We start from the raw sequence: 27908 nt of genomic DNA, 5'->3' as shown, positions 1-27908 counted from the left end.
CAATTAAGTAAAAGAACAGCTAATTAGAACAATCTGCTTTCAATAGACTTAGAACTCTGCAAGGAAGATTCCAATGCCTTCTGCCTAAATGCCCATTTCTCAGTGTGTCTAAGGACTAGAGTAAGCTGTAAATTCACTTTTATTTACTTAAAGTAAATCAAACAAGTTTTGCTGTGTGTTTGTTTCATATCGTGAGACTTAGAGGGGTTATTTATTCTGCAATCATCCTTTATACCTAGAAAAAAATCGAGACAAGGCAAGAACGTGGCTTGTACTGAGATTTAAGTGGGATCAAAACTGTTATAAGAGAAATAGACCAGGAGAAAAAAAAAATCAAGTCATTTATGACTTTTAAGAATTTCATTTGGTTGGAACTCCAAGCACTTATAAGAGTTACAACATATCATCCTTGTCAATAACACTGTTACTGATAGAAAATACTCGCAGGGATAACCAGACTGGCCTAATAAATACGTGGTGAGGACACAAACTTTTCACAGCCACGTGACAGCTCAGAAAATATGAAAATGTATTTTAGGAAACTCTAAACTAAAAGGCGTCTACTAAAGCAATTCTCTAAGGGACGATGTATGTTCTGAGAGGAAGATGGGAAGCTGAATTCTAGGATGAATCGTATTTATACTTCAGAGCCTTCTAGTATGGCGATCATTGTATATAAAATTAAAGTTTTACATTTTCAAGAGAAGTTCCACTATCATAGAAAACAGGAGCCATGGTTTTGGATAACTGACTGGTAGCTCCTACACTAGCCACATGCATTCACTCTGCGATGCTGAATGTCCAGAGTATTTACCATACCATAGACCAATTCTGGAATGATCATAAGTACTTGGATAAAATTTTAAAAGTCTGGAAAAGCTTCATTTACCAAGGATAATTGTATGTATCTTACGTATCTCCAAAAGTGAGAGAGACACTTTGGGAACACAAGGCTCATGTATTAGGCTCACTTATTTGACCATTAGAAATTACTGCTGTGTTGAGTTCCCAAGTAAAAATATTTGTTCACCTTCTCAAATTACATATGTGTCCACTGAAGAGGTTGAGAGATAACTAGAGAATGTATCCTTTTGTCGTTTTTCAGATGCTGCCACTACCTACAGTTAAAAATCCACCATGAATCCTCTAGTTTGTACAACATCCCCATACCATGTTAAGTACCAGGATAATGATTTAAAAAGCAAATCAAAACAAGATACGACAAATAAACAAAAGGCACTGCTGTATCTATTACAAATCTCTCCAGTCAGTAGATTATTAATAACACAACAGAAATAATATACTCAGGAGTCAAAAACTAAATGCTGGGTGCACAGAATACAGACCAAGCTGTCCATTCACAGATCTGAGGAGGGCTCAAGCAGCTGACATTCACAGTAGGGTGTGCAGAGAGTGCTCCTTGACCAGAGAGTAACTTGTACAAGTGCTTTGAGTCCTGGGGCAACCTGGCCCAGCAGGGGAGTTTGGTAGTTAGGTCTGGAACTGAGGTCAGGAAAGGAACCTAGAATTCCATGAAGACTTAGAAAGTACACTGTATGTATGCAAAGATGCAAAGAACGAGTCTCTAAAATAAGACAGCCTGACGTGTAGATGCCAGTGTAGGGACACAAATGTTGTCTTATACTAAATAGAAAACAGAATAAGAATGGAAGATCTTCCAAAGAATTAAATATAATAAAAAGTAGCTAGGAACTTTATAACCAGAGTATAGCTAGTAACAGACTAAAATACGCTGTCATTCAAACTATCATGTATTAAGTCTCCCACCTCTGCCTTCAGTTGTCACATGACTTGGGTACCAGTATTTCTGCATTATTTACTTTCATTGTTTACAATGATGTAGCCAGAAGTACAGAACCAGAACCATCTAATGTAGTAAATAATTATGTCACTTTTGCTTTGCTTTTCTTTCTTTCTTTTTTCTTTTGAGAAAGGGCCTTGCTATATAGCCCCAAATCACCCCAGACTGGTAATCCTCCTGGTTCAGCTTTCCAAGTGCTGAAATCACAGGTCTATGTCCATAGCTTTTAGAGTCTGTATCTTTTTGCAAACTAATCCTCAAAATGAATTATTTCTCTAATGCAGCTAATCTAACTAATAATACATAACAAAAAGCCATAAAGCTGTTCTTTTCCATCATGAAAGACACATTAGAACTCGTCAAACATTTCCAAACATGATGACTGAAAAGAATTTTCTGTTAAGGTTACTCTAATAGAAAATCCCACTGGCTTATGCAAGGTGAAGCACAGAAGCCATTTACCTGAGAGAAACTGCGTGTGGTCCGTAGAGCTCTCTCACTGCAGACAGGTCAGCTTCTAGCTGAGGGTGCTTGTGGAGCTCCCCGTCGTAGTTCACCTGCCAGAGAGGACAGTTCAGGACTAAGTAAAGAGAGTCAACAGAACCAAGATGCAAACAATCTGTACAAAGGGTTCCGGGCGTTAAAGGGCAATAGCATCTACACAAAGTTCTTCTATTCACACATGGCTAGGATAGTTCATTGCTTTAAATTAACATTAGGCCTTTTAAATTTACTTCAGCAAGATCCTCACTACAATTACAGTTCTCTTTTTAATTCATTGATTTTATATACATACATATTGGTATTATGGGTATGTGTATATCTACTGAGAATGTCATGCTTCTCGGCTATCCTTATGTATACAGAGTTAGAACTAGTTATCCATTCATTAACGTAGAGTATTAGTATGCAGATTTCAATAGGAACACAAGCTTTTTACTTTTCACAACTTTTCTGTTTCTTCCATACACACCATGAGCCAAATCAGTATTTACCTTCCTTTTGGTTCTGCTATGTAAGTAGTAAGCAGAAGATCAAGGTACATATCTTTGATACCAACTCCAGAAGAGTGTGCTTGGTAAATGAGAAGCCTCTTGGACTCAAGAAGACGTCTAGAATCCTAAAGTTGGTGAACCATAGGGCCAGTTCTATCATGGCACCCAAGAGGTGATTCATTACATTGAAAAGCCTATTTGGGATGTCTTTCTTAATCTGTTTCTTCTACTTATCTTTCTTAAATCTAGTCTTTTGCCTCTTGCTGTCATGCTCAATTTGAAAAGAAATCTTAAAGGGCACCATGTGGCATTGAAGGAGCCATGGCACACTTGAACACTGCACGACTGACAGTGTTCTCCCCTCTTCATTTCTCTTATTCTGAGCTATTTACTGTACTCTGAAGTAATCCTTTATATGACATTCATTTCTACTCAGTGTGACTTATGAGTACTGTTCCAATGTACATCAGGTAAATCAAACATACGTGTGCATGATGGGATACTCCAGTACATCATGCCTTCCAATAGCAAAGATGAAGGGACTGGGTTCTTCCTTTGTACTTATGCTACACAGTTACATCCTAGAAGATACCCTCTTTCTCCTTCCAATGCTATTAGTGATCTACCTTTCATTTTTAAAAATGATTTTCTGAAAAAATGCAAATGCTAAAAGGGGATGAATGACTGGCAGATATTCTGGAAACTTAATCTGGACTGAAGAAAAGCACTAAATTCCACTCTGAAAGAATGAGTAGTATAAAGAAAAATCAGACTTAGAAGGCCTCTTTTGCATACTGGTAATGTTATGGTTGGTATATGCTTAGCCCAGGGAGTGGCACTATTAGAAGGTGTGGCCCTGTGGCTGTAGGTGTCTCACTGTGGGCGTGGGCTTTACGATCCTCATCCTATCTACCTGGAAGCCAGTCTTCTGCTACAGGCCTTCAGATGAAGATGTAGAACTCTCAGCTCCTCCTGCGCCATGCCTGCCTGGATGCTGCCATGCTCCCACCTTGATGATAACGGACTGAAATTCTACACTTGTAAGCCAGCCTCAATTAAATGTTATCCTTTATATAAGACTTGCCTTGGTCATGGTATCTGTTCACAGCAGTAAAGCCCTAACTAAGACAAATAACATGCTGTGATGTGTAGGGAGAGACTGTATTAGGCAACTGCCCAACATCTAGAAAGTTACTCCATAGAGGTTACGCCTACTTTACCCACACTGATGTTTCTATTGCCTTGTGCATGTTTGATTTAGCAAGTACTGATTTTTATTTTGAATATAAGACATATTAATTCTTTTCCACACTAACTTTATCTTTAAAGGCCTACTTTATCATATTATACTTCCCTCACTGACACAAACTACCAAGGCATTTGATCAAGGAAGTCACAGACACCTAGCAACATATTATATGGTTGTACCTTAAAATAACCTGCCTGATTTTAAAATTTAACATTATTCTGAAAGAATGTTATGTGTAACATATACATAGGCATGCTATTTATGCAGATGTAAAAATCTTCTTCATATACTTTCACCAAGAAACAAATACTTCTCAAGAAAATTACTGCCAATCAAAATTTGTAAAAATTAACCATCTTCAGTTTAAAAGTAACAATCGATGCTTTTGTTAGAAAGGACAATATTTAAAAATATTTCTTGTTACATCTATGAGGAAGACAAAGCACATCTGTTTTCACTCTGTAAACTCTAGGTATGTGTGGGGTTGCTGAAAGTCACTGAGAGGAAAGGAAGGGGACCTAGCCAGAGTGAAGCAAGAGGAACAGGAAGAAGCAATGGAATGTTCACAGTCTGATGAAGGTAAAGAGGGACTACTGGAGGGAGGAAGAAGATCAGAAGGAGGGACGGGGGTGAATAAAACAGAGTAGAATGGCTACGTGTGAGAATGTCCAAGTAAAACCCATTTCCTTGCATGCTAACCAAACTTCAATAATAAAGAAACAACTTGAAAGGCCAAATAATAATCCAAACCGAACTCCGAAACCTCTGTAACTATTCTTCGCACTATTCCAGTACAAAGACCTGTAATGTAAATCTGAATTGAAAGTGTGTGGAAAGTGAAAAACAAATGACTCATGTTTTCTACTTCCATACTGAACCTGCATGACTTGTGGGCTCTCATCTCCCACTAGAACAAACATGGCTGCATTGGAAGGCAAGGCTGCTTTACCTGTCCTCCATAATAAAATTCTTCAGAGTCGTTGTCACCCTCTGAGTCTTCTTCCACCGTACTATTCTGCCTTGACTCCTTCAAATGACAAAGAAGAGAATTCCTGTGGTCAAACTAAAAAAGAAACCAAAATAGACAAGTCCAGGCATACTGAGTGGGCTTTACGTTTAATACACTGTTGGTACAGTACAACGTCAACACAACAGAAAAAAAAGGAACAACAGAGGTAACACTGCAGACAAGCTTAGTTCATTTCGAGAAGTTTACTGAGAATAAACCTTTCCTAAAGTGCCAGATGCTAAGACTTGCAGGGTCACATTTGGTGTGCATTAAAAACTGAGAACAATAAATTATGCTTGCACCTCTTCTCTGATACAGTCTTTCAGGGGCTCCCACTAATTCAGCGCGTATTTAAAATTTCATCTGCATTATATATCCAAGATGATTTGCACTTCCACTGCCAACACAAAGCAACAATATGAAAGAGGAAACTTGGAATGCAATGATATAAAAAAATTAAATTATGCAACTAAATATGAATCATAATACAAACAGAACTTTTGATATACAGGAATGATTTGCTTAGAAATTCAAATTTTGAAATAGTGTTTAATTTAATGTGCTTTAACTTGATGTCTGAGTTTTTAATTAACTAAGCCAAACATCTGTCATATATCTCAAGTACAATGAAAATTCACATTTGTATTTCTATCCCTGTCATGATTAGCAAAGTTTTTTAATGGGGAAGAGGAGGAGGAGGAAGAAGAGAAGAAGAAGAGGAGAAGGAGGAAAGAAAAAAGAGGAGGAGGAGAGGGAAAAGAAAGAGGAAGAAGAGGAAGAGGAAAGGAAAAAGGAAAAAGAAAAATTCAGCACTTCCTTTGGAACTCCATCCCTCAGTGTTGCTAATCGAGCCTAAATTTCAAGTTGTTTAGGAAACCAAGCAGCACTCTAGATCAATGACAGCTTTACTGAAGCAGTAACTTTCACGTGGACAATGAAGGGAAACTCCAAAGTATGGTAGGACACTACTAACAAGCAAGCAAGAAAGCGCGCAAGCATAACTTTCAACTGAGAAAATGTTGTGTCATTGTGCTTTCTCTGTTTAATGCCCTGACAGATATTCACAGATCACAGTAAAAGGGAGAAAGGAAGAAAGAAAGAAAGAAAGAAAGAAAGAAAGAAAGAAAGAAAGGAAGGAAGGAAGGAAGGAAGGAAGGAAGGAAGGAAGGAAGGAAGGAAGAAAGAAAGAAAGAGACAAATTTGTCCTAAGTTTTTCAAAATAGATAAAAATCACTGGAATATAACTATTCCTGTCTATGTTATTTTGTCTTCAAAGACCACACATTTCATCAAAACTATATACAGCCAGGTATGCTTTTAATATAAGGCAAATGGGTGTTTCTCTGTCAGTTACATTGCTATATATGAAGAATAAAGAATACATGGCATGTATATTTTATTTATTTAGGTTCTTTTCTATTAATTTAGCAGACAATTCTTCCTCAGGTTTATCTTAACACCACACAAAATGTCATAATTCAGTGTTTTATTCACCATACACAACTGTAAATTAAATATGATAATAAATACAAATCCCTGGTTAAAACACTATCAAAATAAAAAGGATGAATAAAATATACATACCTCCCCATTTTCCTTTTGTAATTTAGATCTTATGGACAAACAACAGTTAATATCATTTGTTTTTCTTAACTCTGCAAGAAAGAATTTTTTTAAATTACTTTGGATCTTAGCATTTTATTAACAAGTAACAACATTCATGAGTTCCTAGACAAAAATGTTCTAGGATCCCCCCCCACCTTGTGAAAGAAGAGATATTTTGAAGATAGATCACACAGGAGCTTCTGGTGTTTCACTGTGTTTATAAATGTTAACCACCTAAAGTGAAAACACAGAGACTTCTTCAACTCTTACTACTCACTTTAAGATAGTTTGACTGCCCTAGGTTTTCTTTATTCCAATGGATCTCAACTGACCCTCAACCATGAAAGTATATTGTTGCTACAGCATGACTGTATTTTGTTGCTGTTATGAATCATAAGATAAGCATAATCAGATGATAAGCAGGATATCTAATATACGACTCCTGTGACAGGGTCATTTTAATCTCCCAAAGAGGTCATGACCCACTGGTTGAGAACAGCTGCTATATTCAGTCTGTTTAATGGTGTCACTGTGGATGAAAATACTTTCAGGAGTAATACTGACATGACACATTTAAACATTATTGAAAAGCTAATATACTTTAGATTTGAAAATTATATACATATGCATATATATACATATATACATATATACATATATACATATATACATATATACATATATATATGAATTTCTGGGAGGTAAATATATATATATTTGCTATATTGAAAACAAAAAGCATCTAAGCAACAACAATTATAAAAACTTAAACTAAGATAAGAAAACTATAGCATTAGTGTTACCTGTTGCTATTCTATGGAAAATGACTGGAATCGGGTCTGTAGTGACTAGTACATCCTCATCATTTTCTGAACTTGACACATATGTATTGTCTGCAAGTAAATATGAGAGACGCGGGATAATCAGTGTATGTCCTCTATAAAAGCAACAGACATATACCTTCATCACTTTAATCCAATTCTCATTAAGGGCATATGCTGTTCTCATTAACTTCAAGGAAAAGGAATCAAATGCTGTCTTTGGGATAAATTAGGCATGAAATTATGGCCTTTTCAAAGGTGCCCATAGCTTCTCACAAAAGTACAGATTTTAGATAGAAAGTATTCAAAGATATGTTTTCCTTCTGTTTCTGGGAAGGGTTTAAGACAGTCTCCCTAGCTAGCCTTTAAAGTAGCATCCTCCTGCCTGTTTCTTAAGGACTCTACCAGGCCTGGCTCCTCAAACACTTCTAATACAGCCTAAAGGAACTGATCATTGGTATGTAGCTGTTTGGCTCATCTCACAGGATAGCAGTCTGCCCAACATCAATGTCTATTTCAAAAGGCAAGGTACAGAACCGAGGAGATAACTAAGGGACATTTGATTTTTCTTTAACTCAAAACCAAACACATTGGCCACACACTTGTAATCCCAACAGTTGGGAGACTGACATAAGAGGATCATTAAGTTTGAGGACAGCCGTCTTTACATAGTCTACCGGATAGATTTGTCAACTGTGTAGAAATTAGAGTTATATGGGAAGAGAGGCCCACATTTAAAGAGTACTTCTATTAGATTCATCGTGGACTTGTCTGTGGGCCTGTTTGTGATGGATAATTTATTGCAGAAAGCGGTGCATCACTCAGCCCAGTGTGGGCAGGTGGTCCTGTTATATAAGAAAGCAATCTGAGAAAGCCATAAGAGCTATGCAGTAATCAGCATCCTTTCACAATTCCTGCCTCTGCTCCTGCTCAAGTTTCTGCCCTGACTTCCCTCAATGCCAGACTGTGATCGTAACATGTAAGCCAAATAAACCTTTTCTTCCCTGAGATGCTTTTGGTCATGTTGTTTACCAATGCGGTAGAAAGCGATCTAGGACATATGGGGAGACCCTGTCTAAAACAAAAACCAAAAACATCAGTACAGAAAGGAGACAGAGGAAGTGATGGGGTGGAAACTCTAGGTAGCCATTTGCTGAAATTGCAGGCTCCTTATGCTGCTAGGTAAGCTGCTATTAAGTCTCACCAGAATCATCTCCTATAAATTATTCTCTAAATGTACCACGCACTGAACATTAAATTATACTTTAAATTCTTACATTTCTTATTTGCTATGTTCACCTCTGGAACAAAATATATAAACGTACCTATTTCTCCAATAAATACAGATTTTTAAGTACGGTAAAATAATGTTATAACACTCAGTGGTTTACCTACCTTTGCCATTAATGACTGAAGGGCATTATAAGACTGCCAAATCACTAACAACTGTCCCATAGTACAGACTTTCAAGATGGCCAAGTGTAGAAGGGGCTTTGCTCCCAAGACTGATGACTTGGATTCAATACCCAGGATTCACATGTTTTAAGCAGAGAATTGACTTCTAAAAGTTATCCTCTGAACTCCACATACATGCATGGCACACACATACACAAACATGCACATACCCATGCACATACATGGACTATATATACATACACATATGTAAGTATACATGCATGTATGTATCCATGTATATGCTGGGTGTTGATGGCACATCCTCTTAACATCAGCACTTGGGAAGCAGAGGCAGGCTGATCTCCATGAGTTTGAGGCCAGCCTGGGACTAGACTGTGAGTTCCAGGGTAGCCAGGACTAAACAGTAAGACCCAGCCTCAAAACACAAACCAAAAATTAAAATAAAATAAGAGAAAGATAATCTGAATGCAAATTTCTTATAGCACAACTACTGCTAACTTACTAAAAATAAAACACCCTCAACAAACAGAAACATGGATCAATTTTTGTTCAGAGAACTGAAAGGACGTCTTTAAAAAAACTATTGAGACAGGTTGTAATAATATTGTGTCAGAACAGCGAGAATTTGATTTTTAATTGATAGACTTGAGTCATTATGGCTCCCTGTCTCCTTCAAATGCACTATCTAAAAATACATAATAAATTATTTATATATAATTTATATATATATATATCTCAACAGAGAAGACTCTACATGGAGAAGACTCTCTATTAAGTTATCATGAGGGGAAATGGAGTGTTATAGACCAAGTGGCAACAAAGCAAGTCTGCCGTACCTCTCTGATTAGCACTAACCTCAAGCTGGGTGTAATGACTATTCCTGGTTGTCAACTTGACTATAGCTGGAATGAACTACAATCCAGAATTGGAGGGCACACCTGTGATCTAGTTCTTGTAGCTAAAAGACACACGTTTCTGACATGGATTTTAGAAGGAAAATCTTGAGGCATAGTGGCCATGAAAATCTTATGGCCAGACAAGGTATTACATGCCTCTAATCCCAAGAGATTGAAACAAGATGATCTCTGAGTTTAAAGTCAGCCTGGGACAAAGAAAGTGCCAGATCCATGCATGATGGTACACACCTTTTTCATCTGGGCCACACCTTCTGCTGGAGGCCTACACAAGGACATTGGAAGAAGGAAGGTTCACTATTCAACTTTTTGCATTTACTTGCCAGCACATCTGCTGGAACCTACTTCTTCAGGATTCCAGCTTATACAGAAGACCAGCTTTGTGGGACTAGCTTTGTGGTACTGAGTAACTACTAGATACTTGGACTTTTTATCCACAGCTACCCATTGTTGGGTTAGTTGGACTACTGTCAGAAGCTTCATGCATTCAGATTAGTGGTAAAAAAAAAGGGGGGGTGCAGGTGAACTCTCCTTCTTCTTCTCCTTCTCCTTTTTCTTCTTCTCCTCCCCCTCCTCCTCCTCCTCCTCCTTCTCCTCCTCTTCTTCCTCCTCCTCCTTCTCCTCTTCCTCCTCTTTCTCCTTTTCCTTTTCCTTTTCCTCCTCCTCTTTTTCCTCCTCCTCCTTTTCCTTCTCCTCCTCTTCCTCCTCATTTTCTTCTTTGATGTTGTGGTATTTTTGGTTTTAAACATGCAAACATACTGTTTCTGCACAGTCTACACCATTCAGGAGACCTTCACACCTAGGCGCCCCCTTGCCTCCACCCCCAAATGTTGGGGTGATAGGTAATGGCTAGAATGGCCACCTCCAGAGCCAAATATTTCTTTTCTCTTAAACTTTAGTTATTCTTACCGATGGGAAGCTGTGTGCTGCTTAATGAAACTAATTCTGTCTTCCTACAAACAAGGAACTGACTCAGTCTCCTGAGTCATTAGTCCTCTGTTCAGAGTGGTTCAGGATTCTGCACGGCTGCATGTGTCCCTTTCCTCTAGGTTACTGAGCTTACCAGCTCATTTCTTGGCATGCCCACAGAAATGCAATCAGTATATGCAAAAAGCTATCTGCATTCTCCTGCACCTTCATGTTTTCTCCGACATGGACAAGACGTGGAAGCAACAACCCAAGCATCCATCAACAGATGCATGAAGGAGGGAGCTGTGGTAAATACGCATAAAGTGCTGCTCTACCCAGCCATTCGAGAAAAAGAAGAAAAGAAATCTGCAGTGAGGTGAGGAGCTTGAGCTAATATGAAAAAAAGACAAGACTCGACAAACTACTGCTGCTCTCACGAGCAGGAAACCAAATGAAGATGAAGTAAAAGATGCTGATGCTGGTACTGGAGTGGTGGCTGCCAGGGGCTGTGGGTAAGGAAGTAGAAAAGTGTTGGTCAAAGAGTACAAATGTGAAGGTGCAAGAAGTTCCAGGAACCTAATACACAGCTTTGGAAGATGACACTGTGTTAACTGCTTTGATTACAGTAATCCATATACACTGTGTGTGTATATATATGTATATATGTATACACAATATGAGATCAACCAATTATATATTCCTTTTAACCTATGTAAGGGTCTTAGACTTAAAATTGGGAAGTGTGTTGATAGGCATAGTGGTATATGTATGAATTGATCCACCTCACTCTTGTTTGAGTAACTACTTCTTCCCTAAGGTATTTCACATGGGTAACAGCAGCATCTTTGTTTAGAGATGGGAAAATCAGAAATAAGTAGGGCTAGGGACCGCAGTTAAGATGACAGAATTTTTCAGACTGAACAAGGAAGGACGAGGAATCTTCAATTCCCTCACTGAACCCTTCAAGTGTTTCAAATGACTTTCATTTTCTTTGTGGGTTTAAGCTTTTCTTGTTTTCCTCTTTCTTTCAACCACTGGAGACAGATTCTTATGTTTGTTTTGTAGGGGATGTAGAGAGCTTTCCTAAGCTATTAACCATATGAGTATTTCCATTTCTCTACCACAGAGGACTGTTACCATAGCCTCCCGTGGATCACTGGGATGGAAAAGTACAGCTGCCGAAAAGGAGCTCTCACTGATTTTACTCACTGTCAAGAACAGGGTCATATAAGTCAAGACATTCCATTCACTGTTGCTATATAACTTAAGAGAAAGGGTGATTGTACTGATAGATATTAATTATACTCATTTTATATGATAATCTGAATATCGTCCTTGAATTGTCTCTAGTGTCATTTTTGTCATATATGTTTCAAGCCAACCAATGATCATCCCCTATTGAAGACAAGAAAACCAAAACTAAAGGTAATTAAGTCTCTTAAATTGTTTAAGCAATTAATTGATTACACAATTATTACATTATTACTATTATCATTGCTTGAAATTTTTGTGCATCAAGAAGTCAATACTTTGCCACTGGGTTATGTTTTAAGTATGGAAACCATGATCACTGGAAAACTGCAGCATCTTGCAAGAGATAAACGCTTGTTAATTGTTGAAACAATTACATGTTAAAGCCTCTGCTTTGACAGTGCTAGGATTCCAAGTCCCGCTGAAGTTGCTAATTCACAGTTACACAGTATGTTTGAGTATGTCATTTGTAAGTCAAGGCTTAAAATATGGAGCCCCAGAGACTAGACTCTAGAAAGTACTACTTCATCCCTCTAGACTCAACAGAAAAGAGACAGGAAAATTCAGTCACCACTAGCTAAGCCTCCTAACTAGAGAAAGTGTGAGTATTATAAGGAGTAGTTTGGTCTGAGCAGAACCAACCGGTGATTAGCAGTGCACATACTATTTTCAAATCTATCACCACAAACAACATCTTCTCAGGAAGACTCATTGAAGCCAGACAGGTTACCTCATGATTTCACTTGATTTTAAAGAGTGGCCGTGTATCTCTGCCATTGAGTGTGCTCGATTCCATGAAAGACTGACTTTAAACCTTCATTCCATATACACAGACTGTGCAATAAGTGTTAAGTGACAGCATGAGGGGGTGGAGCAAAGCTGTAAACTGACAACTTTTCCTAGGGAATTAAGTGGATGTGGCATACTGCCCCTGACACAGGGGGACCAGGAGGAAAAACACAGAGCAAAGGGAACTATACCAACAAGATTAAGTGTTCAGCTAATTCTTGAGCCAAACCATCCTCAAAAGGCAGTTAAATAAGCCCAGACACACTGCCACCAGAGGTTAAATAATAAAGGCAGTACCAAGATTATTGAATTTGGTAATTAAGACATAAACAGAAAAAGAAGCGATTTGCTTAAAAAATTTTAAATACAGGGAAATATTACATAAAACAAAACAAAGCGTATGAATAGAAAGAATAAATATACACAACACAACTGAGAACAGAGGTAACCAGAGATACGAAAGATTAATTTCTACAATAAGAGACCAAATGGCATAAAATACTTGTTTCTTTAAAAACAAGGCAGATATTTCAACAATATAGGAACTTTTCAAAAAGACACTCAGAAAAAAAAATTACAGATAGAATGAATCGATAAACATGGTAATACTCTACCACATCTATAAAGACAGGCTTGGGCAGGCTTCCTTCTTGGCTCTATAAGCGCTCAGAGTCAGGGGGTTCTATTAGCATCTTGCAGTCCATAACACCAAGGACAAAGCAAAACACACACAGTTCTAACAGGTAACAACAACATGCTGAATGATGTAACCTGTCACCTTATTATTTAAAGGAGGAAATGATTCATCAACAGAGGCCAAGTAAAAATTCAATACATTCAATAGTCACTAATGTTCTAAAACACAGTAAATAAAAGATTAAAAAAAAAAACGATGCTTTGTTTTGACAAGTACAAACATGTTACTTTTGATACATAACTGCCAAATTTTCTATGATTGAAAATTATTCCAGAAATTCTAGGAAGTTTGTGGAGGGGGAGGGAAAGGGAATTACGGTTATTATGAAGAAAAACAAATGTGATTTTATATGTCAATCTGAAAAAGTAAAACATATTAATTAACAAATCTCAAATAAATCTGTATTAAAATTTAATACAAGGAAAAATACTGTCGCACTGATGGAGCTCCTGAAAAGCACTGATCAAAAGGTCCCCGGAAGCAACAACTATCAGAGTTGAGATACTGATAGTTTGTAACCAAGTCCCATGTCACTACCAAGCATGATTTGGACTCTTCCGCACACATTGAAGTGTGAATGTCATAATTGCCATTTTTACCTGTCACCCGTAATGGCATTCGGAATCAGACTCAATTAAAAGTAGCACTTGATACTTGGTTTCTGTGTGGTGTTTCTAGTATACCAGACAGGTCAGCCATTTCAAAGCTCAGCCTTGGCACTTAAAGCACAATATACAAACCGACTTCTCCCCCAGAAAACTGAGACCTTTTCTAATCAAGATCAAACACTTATCTGAATTCTGCGACCTTGTGAAAATGAAATTATTTTAGAAATTTACTACAAACTTGCTCCAAGGTAGAACTCTAATAAAAAGAATAAAAATTTAAAAAATAATGTTTTATTTAGAAATTTCTAATATTAGTGGCTGGGGAGATGGCTCGGTGGTGAAGAACACTGGCTGCTCTTCCAGAGGGCCTGAGTTCAATTCCCAGAACCCACATGGCAGTTCACAACCATCTATGCCTCTAGTCCCAGGGAATACAGCACCCTCTACTGGCCTCCACAGGTACTGCAAACACATGATTCACAAGCATATATGCAGGCAAAACACCCAAGTACATAAAAAAACTTAATTCCTTTCAATGATTGATAGTTAGGCATGTAGCTCAGTGGCCAAGCATTTTGTCTAGCATGCACATGACAGTATTCAATCCAGAAGATTACAAAAAGAAATGAGATAAAAATAAAATTTAAGGGTCTAGAGAAATGACCCCATTGTTAAGAGCACTGGTTGTCCTAAAGAACTTTGACACAATTCGCTGCACACAACCACCCGTAACACTAGTTCCAAGGGATCCAACAAGCATACACATACATGTGCTCATATATGCATGCAGGCAGAGCATCCATACACCTAAAGTAAAATAGATACTTTTAAATTTTAAATATATATTATTTAAATTTTTAAACCTAACCAAGTCAGATTTCCAAAGGAGCACTCCAATGACTTGAGGGGAAAAAAAAAAAAAAAAAAGAACAAAGTACTACCTTTTCACCACCAGAGGGAGCTATGCATTGGGGCCACTTGGTTTACCACACTACATCACTACAAGTAAATCAAAGATTCTCTAAACTGGCCTAGCTGTGCTTTTATATGGAAAACATAGCGAGCAGTTATTTCTTTTGAACAGTTTCTCTGTGGTGTGTGTGTGTGTGTGTGTGTGTGTTGCTTGTTTATTTACTGAGACAGGGTCTCTCTGTAACCCTGGCTCTTCTGGAACTCACTATGTTGTCCAAGCTGGCCTCAAACTTGCACCTACCTCTGCCTCCTGAGTGCTGGGATCAAAGGTATGCGCCACCACACCCAGTCTGTTTACTTTTTAAAATAAGCAATATTCATAATTTGTTATGAATTGTCAAACATTTCTTTAGCAGCTACTTCTTTTCTGTATCTATTTCCAGTAAGCACTTAATATATGTATTTTAAAAAAAAGTGAGGCTACCATGTAAGTACATGAGAATGTGTGTATCAGGAAATCACATTTGATTTTGGGCCCAGTGTTAGGAAAATCTCAAAATCAACAGGATTCTTCCTCTGTCTTTATGCCTCCCCTGCCAATGCTTCATGGTCCCATGCATATACACATATTCCAAATCTCCAGAAGAACAACATGGTCAAAGGTACTTAATAAAAACTTTAAAGGGAAAGCATACCTGGATAGTCTTCTGAAACGTGTACTGAGTAGGATACACTGTAAAGACAGGGAAAAGAGAAAGGCTTAAGTTACTGTGGAAAGAGCCATGCTTTTACAAAAGAAAATCCAACCCCCTGTTGCCTATTTATACAAATACAAGTAGAAGCACACTACCCACACAGACCAGAAGGCAGATTTAAAGGGGATATAGGGAACACACAGATGTGAATTTGAGTGTCAGTAGGTCTTCCCAATCCTTCCCGAAACTGTCATTACTCTCCTGGTGTTATCTTCCCCTCAGTATAAACAAGTCTTTGCATTTCAGTAATACACAAAGGCTCCTCACAACGAGCACGTGTTTCTCAGTTCTGATTTCCCCAAGTCTTCTTTCCATACCAGAGAGCATGCTCTGTAGTTAGTACTGCAGTCAAGAATTTAAATCGCATGTGTATGTTGCTGAGGATAGACCTCAAGACCTTGTACACACTAAACACTCTGCCACCCAGCTGTGCTCCCAAACCCAGCATCTGTTTTTAGCATCGCTTCTCCATAAATGTTTTTTTAAACAAACAAACAAAAACGACATTTGACTTAAAATGAGATGATAGACGCACGTAACTATGTTATTCTTCTTAATTCAGTCTTTCACACCATTATAACAAACAAAATGTTATCAGTACTGAGGACTACAGAACAGCTTCGGAAAAAATTAAAATCTATGTCAATAATTTCCCAACTCCTTTCTCAGGAACCCTTATGCCTCTACAAATTTGTTTCAGATGACAGACATTTAGATAACCTATTTTTTTTCATTTTTCTATGTCTACACATAAGACTGCAAATCCTTTGAGATTAGAGCTCCATATTTTTTCTATCAGTCCATGGTCAACTGTTTTAGTGCACGATAACCAGGACTCGTACGAATAGTGGGCATTCAAAGGGCTTAGTGGAGTAGTACAGAAAAGATAGGTTACTGTTCATGAAGGACGTTTTGCTGCTCAATTCGTAAGTCAAGAAGCCAATCGTGTTAATGTGAAATCATAGCTAAGCAGAACAATCAAGGGAGATAACATGGATGACTAATTCAGAGAAGCATAATATCAAGCAATGAACACAGAAAAGAGCCTGGGCAGGATAAAGCCCAACTGCTTCCTTTTTCACTTGGGAATAAATATGATTCACGTACTGATGGAAGGAATGTACAAAGGGTCATGTATCTTCCACCCACTTATAAGATGCTGCTTACATCTTTTAACACATAGAAGAACACCCAAACCAAGAAATAGACGTTAAAGTGTGTGTTATTCTGTGTCATTCTGTCGTGCATGTGACATATATGTACTACATAATCAGGACGCAGAACTATTCACTTATTTGTCACCGCTTCATCTTAATGTTCCTATCCAGTAGTTCTTCAATTCTGTCATCTCCGGGGTGATATGAATATGTGTGTGTGTGTGTGTGTGTGAGTGTGTGCCTTCATGCACACAACTGTAAAGTAGGAATTACAATGATGTCATTTTAAGACAAAATTATTATCTAAAAAATATTACTCAAGCAGTGATGTTTAAGATGGAGACAAGGAAGATGCAAATTATCACCTTATTGTAGTAGTAGAATGAGAGCAAGGCTTAGTGGGATGTGCAGGGACGAAACGGAAGATGAGGACAAATGGTGGATGCCGAGCCCCAGCCAAAACCCCAGCTTCTAAAATCACAGCCCTGAGTCAAATGCCAAGGAGGTGAAATATCCATGCCACTGGCACCTCAACCTTGGTAAGGGAAATAAGCACTATGACCCAGTGTGAGCTCACTTGTGGTTCACTTGTTAACACAGTGGGAATCTACTACAGAGCAATAAAACTCTTGTTAATCAGTCTACCCCTTCTGACGGGGTAGTTGTATAGGAGAGAAAAACCCAGGCACCTGAACAAAGATTAGACCCAATTCCACGCTGAATCAACTTCCACCACCCTATAGTTTCAACCAAATGATTTGACCTCATTTTCACTCAAATCAATGTCTAAATGTCAAATGAAACCTTAATCCATTCCTCTGTCTTTGTCCAGTCTGGAATCTGCTATAAACTAGCAAAAGCCTTGTTGTTGTTTGGAGACTTACTTAGCTAGATAACACAGAAAAATCACTTATATAAAAATCAACTTCCATCTCAGTTCAGAAAGATTGGAAATTCCATGTCGATGCCCTCCAAGTCTTCTGTGATGGTTTGGTGGAAGGTCACACTATGCCACCAGCCATTCGGCAGCAGTGGCTCAAGAATCTTAGCCCAGCTCCAGTTCTTTCTGTCTGTCTTATTTTGTTTTGTGGAGACATGGTCTCAGGGAACTCAAGCTAGCCTGAAGATCAGAATGTAACCCAGGGAGACTTTTGATACTGACCCTTGCACTTGTCCCCATTTCCAGAATGCTAGAATTAAGTGTGTATCGCCACTCTGGGCCTCAAGCACTAAAATTAACATGAGTTTTACATGAATGAATGTTCTCTGAAGAATTCAATTTGATCTATGAAAAAAATATATATTAGATTTATCAGAAACTAAAGCTAACACTGATGATTTTCCTTTAAGGTGCTCATGGCCTCCTGATAATAGCGGGACAGTCCCATGTTCATGACCATGCCTAATGTTTCAAGAATCAAACAGAAAACAAAAGCCTTGCAGAATGATTCATCAGCTCCCTGACCTAAACCTTGATTTTTTTTGGGTGAATACCAGGAGGAAAATCACCAGGCCTGTAATATCTTAATCAGTTTCACTCTGTCGCTTGCAGAATTCTAAGGGAAACAATCCAGTACGAGCAGACTTGGATGGTTAAGCTCAAGGATCTCATGGGTAGGGCCAAACGGGTGTCAGGCAGGGGTGGGGGTGGGGGTGCAGAGAGCAAGGCTTAAGTGGCTTTCAGAGTAGGTTTGACCTGTGCTGTCTATAATGAATGCTCTACACCCTGCAAGTGGTAATATTGGCAACTCAAAATAAAAGTGACAGAAAACCCTGAAGCAAGCCCTGGATTCAGCGGGGAAATGTCCTCATAGTCCTGGACTATGCTATGTTGTGAATATATTAAAAAGCTTTGTCAGAGAACTTCAGGTCAGTTGACATGTTGTTTGGTATAATCTATATATGGACCACAGCTTGAGGTGCTTAGGGTCAGAAGTGTAAGCTGGAATCTATAAATTTTTTTCTATTACTTCTGTAATTCCTCTGATAGTATTTGGCCTGAGGAAAGACTTCACTCCACAGCAGAGACAGAAGGCCATCAGAAAGGAGCCATCCAATGTTCTGCAGACACCTAACCTTACACTTGGGTTTTACACCCACTGCTGGAGCCATTCCCAGGGTCATTCCTGCATCTAAATTCATCATTTGCACCTTCTATCCTTTTCCTCCTGAATCATCTAATGGAGAGGCAAAAGACACAAACTTACTCCTCATTCCCACGTTCTCAGCTTCAAGAAAACTTTTTAAAAATAGTAGGAAGATGACAGGTTTGGCAGTCAAATTTAAAGCAAGTCAGGAATACAGGGAAAGACCTTGCCTCAAAATAACAATACCAAATAATAATAATGATAGTAATATTTTAAATAAAAACTTAAAAGAATAGTATGATGGTTTGGATGAGCAATATTGAAGTTATGTATGAATACTTGGTATCCAAGTCGTGGCACTTTGGGGAGGTTTAGGAGGTGTGTCCTTGCTAGAGGAAATTATGCCACTGGAGATGAACTTTGTGATCCTCTGTGCAAGCAGTTCAAGATGTGAGCTGTCAGCTAGCTGTGACAGCCATCATGACTGCCACTTGCTTTTGTGTCTCCTTGCCGTGATGAACTCTCAGCCTTCGGGAACTGTAAGCCAGATGAACTCTTCCTTTTGTAAGCTGCTTTGATCACAGTATTTTATCGTAGTACGGGAAAAGTAGCTAATACAGGAGGTAATGGAAGACAGGGTCTTAAAATAGAAGTGAAAACCCAGACTAAAAATAAAGGAATCTTAGACTCAGAGGACATGTCACAGGTGCCGAATGTGTTACCTGTATTTTATACTAGACCCCCAAACACTATGGCCATCTGCAAAGCAAAACTCCTGGGTCCTGAGCTCTTGTCTTCGTCTCCACAAGACCCAAGATTTAACAGAACAAGCAAACTCCAGTATTGTCCTGTGTGCTGCCTCGTTTGCCTCTTCCCCAGTATCTAAAGCATGTTTCCTAATAACAGAGAGAGCCTTGAAAGCTCTCAGCTTTCCTAGTTACATCAGATTTCTAGAATTCACACACGGAAAAGCAAAATGCAGAAATCAATGTTTCTTTGCTCACTTAGACATGAACTCTGAAGACATTAATGAAAACCATCCTCGCCGCTGCCATGCAGCCCGAGGCTTCTGCTTCCTTGGTGCTGCCGAGGGAAATGGACCTATCCTTGAATCCCACCCCCCAGGCTCACCCCAAGTGCTTTAGGGACTATTTGTAGCACAGTTTACTCGTTTGATGCTGTTCGAGACCCACAACATTCACCGTTTCGTTCACAGTCATGTTTCATTTCCGAAGAAATCACTCGCCAATGTAGGTCAACAGGCCAGCATCCCCCATTCTTCACCGGTCACTAGCCGTGATCACGTCAGGATTAGGGTATTCTAGTGAGCTTTCCCACTTCACTGCTACCCTGCCATCACCCACGGAAATATGATGGTGTAAAGCTACATAGAGACCGAAGGCCTCATTCACCTCACCCTCCTCTCCAGGCCCTGCATCTGGACTGCATCTCTCGTACAAAGTCAAACCCTCGTGTTCTGCTCTTGAGCGCTGGCTCGTCCAATCTTTAGACAACGCTTTCACTGCTTCGGTCTTCACTGGGCTGCTGCCAGGCTTCAGCCCATCCTCTGCCTGGCTCTAGATAAATGCTCTCTGCGGTACCTTTCGCTCTTCTGCTGTGAAGCTCCGACCTTGCCCCAAAAGCTCCAAACGGTAGATTGAGCTGTGCTTGGCACTGTCCCCTAGACCCCAGAAAGCTGCCAAAAGTACAGTGACCCTAAGGTGTGTGAGCACACACGGACACACAAGACCCTCAGCATCAGCTATTAAAGGTTTTGCCCAGTGATCCCAGACCCTATAGCTCATAGATTCCTCTGGTTTCTCTTTTCTTTTCTAAATCCTGACAAATTTCTAAAACCTGTAACAATTTGCTCTTTGGCTGTCAAATCATTTTATTTCATATTAAAGCAAAGGAAACTGCCATTTGGCTACTCCCTCAGGCATTTCAACTATTTCTCCCACTGGCAACCCACATGCAGACTTACGGTACCTGCATCCACATAGAAGGAGACAAACATCTCTCATTTTGGCCAAGCCTAACCGACTAATATGCTAGAAAGATCCCATAAACCCATAGTCCATTTGGGACTTTTGTTCTATTAGTCTCATAATTTTATCATTTATAATATCGATGTCATTATAGAAGTGGGTAAAAATCTAACTAGAAAGATATTAAGAAAAGCACTACTTAGAATAAACAAATGAGGGCTGAAGAGAGAGATGAGTAAGCAGGTACAGGCACTGGCCACCAAACAATACAAGCGTGACAACCTGAGTTTTATCCCTAGAACCCACATGGAGGAGGAAGAAGGGAAGGTGTTATGAGTATGAGCTCTATACTCAAGCTGTGGTACACATACTCACATGCACACTAATGATGGGATTTTAAAGTATTTTATTATATACAAATGATTAAAACCCTAGGCAAACTTAAAAGGCAGTGGGATAGAAGACTTTGTTTTCAAGGCAGGGTCTTACATAGCCCAGGCCTTGAACTCCATGTATAGCTAAGGATGGCCTTCAACTTGGGATCTTACTTCCAACTCCGTGTACTGAGATGACATATATGTGCCCACATTGAGTTTTATGTGGTGCTAAGGACTGAACTCAGGCTTGGGACATGCCAGGCAAACATTCTGCCAGCTGAGTTACATCCTTACCCTAAGAATATGGAATCCCAGTACGTGGGAAGTAGAGACAAGATCTGAGGTCCAAATCATCCTAAGCAAAAGGAGAAAGAAGTCATTTTTAAAACAAGCAGGTATTTCCAATGCAGTAAGGGAAACATGTTTGGTATGATGAGAAATCTTAATATTTTATATATATATATATATATATATATATATATATATATATATTCTACAAATATATTCTTACAGTAACACTGCTTGAGAAGAATGGCTCCCCCTCCATCCCTAGGATTCTGAATGAAAGAGTTTTCCTGCATATCTGAATTACTTCAGTCAGTCCAACCGTGTAGTGAGACAAGGTGCCAGAGCTGTTCACACACTCCATTTACACCACGGCCATGCTGGGTGACAGGCAGTGCTCCACGGCAGTGATGGCTGCAGGGACAACATTGCTTCCTCTTCTCCCCCAGAAAAAAAGCAGTATCCTTGACTTCATCAGAGGCAGTTTTCACAGCAAATATTAATTGTGCCGGAAGTCTCCATACCCAACGGGGGAGAGGCTTCAATCAGGTTCCTGAATGAAGGGCTCTTCCGCTGCCTCCAACATCCTGGTAATTTTCCTCTTTTCTATTCTGCCTCACAGACTAACATTCTAATTTGTATCATTACTGAGATGTCTGTCTGTCTCTGTCTCTGTCTCTGTCTCTGTCTCTCTCTCTCTCTCTCTCTCTCTCTCTCTCTCTCTCTCTCTCTCTCACACACACACACACACACACACACAAGTACACACACAGGCTGAGTTCTGAGCTGACACTCTGCCACAATGAACTGTGCTGTGTGATCATCAGGAAGTATTCTTCTACTACAACTGTCATGAAGAACGCATGAGACAGTACACGTTTTAAAAGAGGTAAGACAAGACACACAAATTACTCAGGAAGTATTATTGTTACTCCTACAAAGCATTCTTTGCCTGGTGTATACCTCATGCACCTTCAGGCCTCAATCCCAGGCCAAGTTCCTCACAAACTTCCCTGACCACCAAGACAGAAGAGTAAATTCCTTCCTGTAGCTATCACTTCACCTGGACCCTGAATCTCCTCCAGGCCTCAGGGGAAAAACAACTATTTTGATTCTCAAATTCTCAGGGCTAAGACATGGTGGCATATCACCCAACACGTAGTTTTGAAGATGGAAGGATGTACAGATCATATTTTTCAAAATTCCTGAACATGATACCATAGCAATTCCTTACCTAAGGGAGTATTTAAATTTTTATGAAAATGTTGCCTGCAACTGAACACTGTGCACATACACACAATCACCAGAAACACAGTGAGTTTGAGACTTCTCTATCACATGCCTTCCTGAGCCTCCTGTGATGTCTAAAAGTAGACTGATCTTTGGATGTCACCATCATGTAATCTCTGAGATTCACATTTTCAAGTCTACAAAATGATGGTAGCAGGTGCCTTGCAGTGCTCCCTAGGGTGGGAGCCAAAACCCAGTGGAACACTAAACAGGAGGACTTATAAATAAGTAAGTAAAAAATGGAAGAACTAGTTATTTTCTGTACAGTTTCTATAGCAGTTCAACATTAATTAGCAAGTTATGTGTCAGGAGTGTACTACACATTAAAGTTTTTATGTAAACTATTACCATTTTGAAAATGTAGTGAAAGGAATATCATTTCCCCTAAACAGAAGTGGGCTGGTGGAAAACCACCAGTGTCAGATGGAAAAATGGTGATTTAGAAGTGTTTAAATACCACATATTCCACGCAAGGACTAAGACCACTAAGTTAAACCCACTAGTGGCAATGCAGCCTGGTCCTTGAGCAAAGGCCTACCCAGCCTTTCCTCGGCATTGAGACTATTGGACAGACATTTTCGCTGCAGGAAACATATCCTTGAGCTAATTAAATGATCAGCCCCTGCAAGAGACTGGAAATCCTGACTAAACATTAAGGTAGTCCATCATAGATATTCCCATTTTTGGAACATTTTCATAGTTTTTAAACCTATTACACTTTGAAGAGATGAAGTAACATGACCAACATAAAGAAATGCTTTTCTGGTTTGTATTTAAAGTGAGAGCCCAGTTAGCAGCTTCTATTCCTCACTTCTGGACCACAGGTTAACACTTAAGACTTCTAAGAGAGCACCTTCTGGGTGGGGCTGAATTTGAAAGCACCTAAGAAGGTGGATGCTACTGTAATTCACATCATTATTTTGAGGAGTGCAGTCTGTTTCTTTCCTTTATCACATCTGCAGTCACATACAGGTATCAACAGAATACGTACATGGTGATGAAAAAAGAAGCACACATCTTTAATCCCGGCACTCAGGAGGCAGAGGATGGCGTATTTCTGTGAGTTCGAGGCCAGCCTGGTGGTCTGTGAGATCGGGAACAGCCAGAGCTTGAGATCTTGTCTCAAAACAAACCAAACAGAAAAACAGATAGACAGACAGACAAAGATATCCCAGGGCTGGGGTACAGCTAAGAAGTCAAGTGTCTGCCCTCAGTGCTAAAGGCTCTAAGTTCAGCCCCCATACCAAAATAAAAAGGAGTACTGTTCACACAAGATGTGAATACTAGGTAGACTATGCCATCACCCAATACTTAACATTTGTAATAAACTAGTTATATAATTATTTCCATATTTTGCCCTCAAAAAAGTAATCTCTAGGCTTTTCTCTTCTGTAGAGTGTGCAACCAAAACGAATTTAATAGTCAAGTGATGAATAATCACTCAAGATTTACAGGTCATTACCTTCAGTGTTTTATATCAGAACCTCCAAGTGGTTATAAAAGCACAAAACCTGCTGCATAACAACATACCGAGACTTAAAGACTGAATAGAAGAGAATAATTCTATCCCTGAAGTCAAGCTTTTGCACGGAAGAAATACTCTCAACACTCAAGAGAGACAAACACCAGGGGGTAGCATTATACCATCTGAGCAAATCCCTCAAAGAATTACGGCACATAAAGTGAGTTTGTGATAAGTTCATGTCTTACAGAGTATCAGAACAGTTCTCAGCAGCACCTGCAGGCCCTACAGCACGCTGCCTATGGTCTCACCCTCATCTCCACTCTGTATCTTCCGGATAACTTGGCCAGAACAAAACAAACCAAAGAGAGCCAGTGCTGGGAAGATGGCTTAGCAGTTAACAGCAAGGACTGCTCTTGCAGTTGACTCTGGTTTGGATCCCAGCCTATCATCTTCTGTGATTCCAGTTCCAGAAGATCCAATGATGTCTTTGCCCTCTATAGGCCCATAGACACACATATGTACAGATGAAACATTCATATACATAAAAAATAAACATAAAAACCCATTCTTTTCAAGTGGTTTTAACTTTTTATTTATTGTTACTGCGTGTATATAGTGAGTGTGTGAGGCCTTCCCAAGGCATGCAAATGAAAGCCAAGGATCAACTGTGGGAAGTCAGTTCTCTCTTTCCAACTTTATGTGGGTTCCAGTAATCAGATGCAGGTCTCAGGTTGCCAGTCATACTTTCCAGGCAAGAGCTCTGCTGCTGAGCTATCTGAGTCGAGTTGTATTGGTTTGGGGTTTTGTTGGTTGGTTTCTTCCTAGGCAAGACCAAGCTCTTGAGTGTGCCACATTCCTGACTGGAATTCTCTGTGTTTTCCTCCTTGACTTTACTTTTGTCTCTGAGATCATGGCTCAAATGTGCCGTTTGAAAAAAAATGCTTTTCGTATCTCTTTCCAGGCTTGTGGCTCGCAGCCAGAGCAGTCACCGTTTGAATGACACACCCATTTGCAAGACTCATTCCCACCTGCTTCTCCCATAGGTCTCTGAATGCAGAAGGCCCTGTTTTCTTCCTTGTGATTAATACTGTTGTTCTGTCTTTAAACAGACAAGATTTTTGTCTTTATTATTTTTACAATGTCTTAGTTCCATGCGAAAGTCAACAGTATATTTAAGTAGAAGAGTGTTGTGCACTTACCACAGAAAGCACTATATTTGTACAATTAATGTTTACTTATAACCTACAAATTCTTTAATCTTTCAATGCTAGATAAACTTACTCAAAGTGACTTTACAAATAATAAAAATCATTCAAAACTTGAAGAGCACACCATACATAAAGACAAAGGATGGGCTTTATTTAGCTTATGGTGGGCTTGAACTGTGTTCTGCATTAGAGAGTTAGACCTCCCGCCACTTATTTGGTTAGGGAGATACTATCTACTGCTGAGTGCTCTCTGGAGGGTTACACAGAGGAAGGCTGTTGTGTGATAAGACTCAGTGAAAATGACTTTTCCACTTCCTGCTCCCTGCCTCACGTCAAAGACTGAGTAGAAAGAAAATTCCACAGCCCCAGGTAACACTAGGTCTCCTCAAAATACCTCCCCAGCTTCCCGTTAAAGGCTGTATGAAAAAAAAATCCCCTCATGAGGTAGGAGAAGAAAGCTCACAGAACAAGCCAATCAGCAACAGATACCAAGGACTGAAGATGCAGCTGAGGCAAGAAGGCCCTGGGTTTGGCTCCCCAGCAGATGCTATATCTAGATGTGGTAGCACACTCTGGAGGTGGGGACAGACAGGTTACAAGTTAAATGTCATGCTGTACTGCACGGTGGTTTGAAGCCAGTCTGGGCTATATAATTCTCTATCTCAAACAGACCAACAAACAACGTGAGATGGGTCAGCAGATAAAACTGGTTTCTGTTCAAGCCTGACAACTTCAGTTCAATCACCTGAACCTAAGTAAAAACAGGAGAGACCAACACACAAAGTGTCCTCTGTAAACACACACATGCACATAGACTTTAAATTCAAAATATAAAACAAAAGCATATTAAATCTCTTTCCTCTGACAGAGTTACCAAAGGCTTTTGTTCCATGCTTCATGGTGGCTCATAGAGTACAGCTTGGATTTTTAGAAAATGATTATGCAAGAAATAACTCACTCATTTGTCCTGCATAGGAATGAGGAAGTTGTTTCTTCTAGTGGACTTAGGACACCCACATGCAAGCTGATCTAAGGACACATTGGATACATGCATGAGTATACACACACACACACACATGCAGAGAGAGAGAGAGAGAGAGAGGGAGGGAGGGAGGAGACGAGACAGAGACAGAGACAGAGACAGAGACTCTGTAGAAAAGTTCACAGAGAAGGATCCCCCATCAAATCTCATTCTAAACCTTTAACTCACGAGCCATGACTTTTTTTTTTCATTGTGTTAAGCCAGCAGGAAATATTTTTGTTTGCCAAACTGAAACCATCTGAATTTTAGAGACTTGTTAAACAAGGATATCCTAAATTGCATTGAGTACTAAATTTAATCTATATTTTCATGCTATGCCTAATGCCTAGTGAATTTGACATATAGACTATAGAAGTGACTTAATTTAGAGTTTCAAGTGATACAATTCGGAAGTTTTAACAGAATCTATGACCTAAGAATAACTTCAAAAAATATGTAAGTAGATAGATTACCAGAAAAAAAAAAATGCAGGGCCACAAATGTGTGTCTCTCTAAGTCAGTCTTCTAGCCTTCTGTGTGTGTTGAGTTGGGTTTAAAAAGCCACAGACTCCCCAACACTTCTCTCACTTCCTTTTGGAATGCAGTCTTTGAGAAAGATATCAAGCCAACAGGGTGTGCCACAGATTTCAGTTTCCAGATCAGTTATGAGTACCTTACTAAAATCAAGGAAGGTTTTCTGCTCATTAAACTTTTTGGAAAACGTTATATTCTCATAAGATTAAAGCAAAAAGTGCAATTACACTGACATATTTTGATCATAAAGCTAACTGATAAGCATTCAATCAATGAGTACAATTCATTCTTAAGCCAGTGACTATGCAACGCCTCAAAGCCATAAACAACTAAGACAGGCAGCTGTTTGGTTCTAGGAAGGGAGAGGCAAGTTCTGACAATACTTTGACTCTGACAACAGTCTGGATGTGCATCTCAGTGGAATACTGATGTGTAGGTTTCTCATTGCAGAAGCAGAAAATACACTGTTGATCTCAGAGCCAAGGAAATAAGGACGACATGGGACAAAATTAGCTGGTGAGGGACATCTAACTGTAGATATCCCTTTAGATTTTGCTGTTGTTTGAATACTGTTTTCTAAAGCATAGCCGAGGGAACCTATATTCCTTCTTTTAAGCTACTTCTAAGTTCTGTGGACATAGCTTTTACACACTACTGTGAAACACTTTGAAACAACGTCTGATTCTCTCTGATCTCTGGAGGAGTCCACAAGCTCCTCGTGATGGTATTTTTTTTTAATTTAGT

The 27908-nt window shown here is 39.3% G+C and overlaps 1 protein-coding gene across 3 annotated transcripts in view; it reads right to left on the bottom strand.

Annotated features, from left to right (window-relative positions):
• Parp8 (poly(ADP-ribose) polymerase family member 8) overlaps positions 1 to 27908 on the bottom strand; it is a 172592-nt gene that overhangs the window by 61998 nt on the left and 82686 nt on the right. For 2 of the 3 annotated variants that reach the window (XM_028783583.1, XM_028783575.1), the window contains exons 4-8: positions 15693 to 15730; positions 7484 to 7573; positions 6660 to 6730; positions 5016 to 5129; positions 2285 to 2379 (exon numbers count right to left, since the gene is read on the bottom strand). In XM_028783583.1, coding sequence (XP_028639416.1) covers positions 2285 to 2379; positions 5016 to 5129; positions 6660 to 6730; positions 7484 to 7573; positions 15693 to 15730 — 408 coding nt within the window. The remainder of the gene's footprint in view (positions 1 to 2284; positions 2380 to 5015; positions 5130 to 6659; positions 6731 to 7483; positions 7574 to 15692; positions 15731 to 27908) is intronic. The other variant, XM_028783577.1, reaches the window with a different exon arrangement.

Source organism: Grammomys surdaster, unplaced genomic scaffold (genome assembly GCF_004785775.1).
Source record: "Grammomys surdaster isolate TR1022 unplaced genomic scaffold, NIH_TR_1.0 99, whole genome shotgun sequence".
NCBI classification, from domain to species: domain Eukaryota; kingdom Metazoa; phylum Chordata; class Mammalia; order Rodentia; family Muridae; genus Grammomys; species Grammomys surdaster.
The sequence above is the reverse complement of the archived record's forward strand: the minus strand, read 5'-3'. Positions and strand labels throughout refer to the sequence as shown.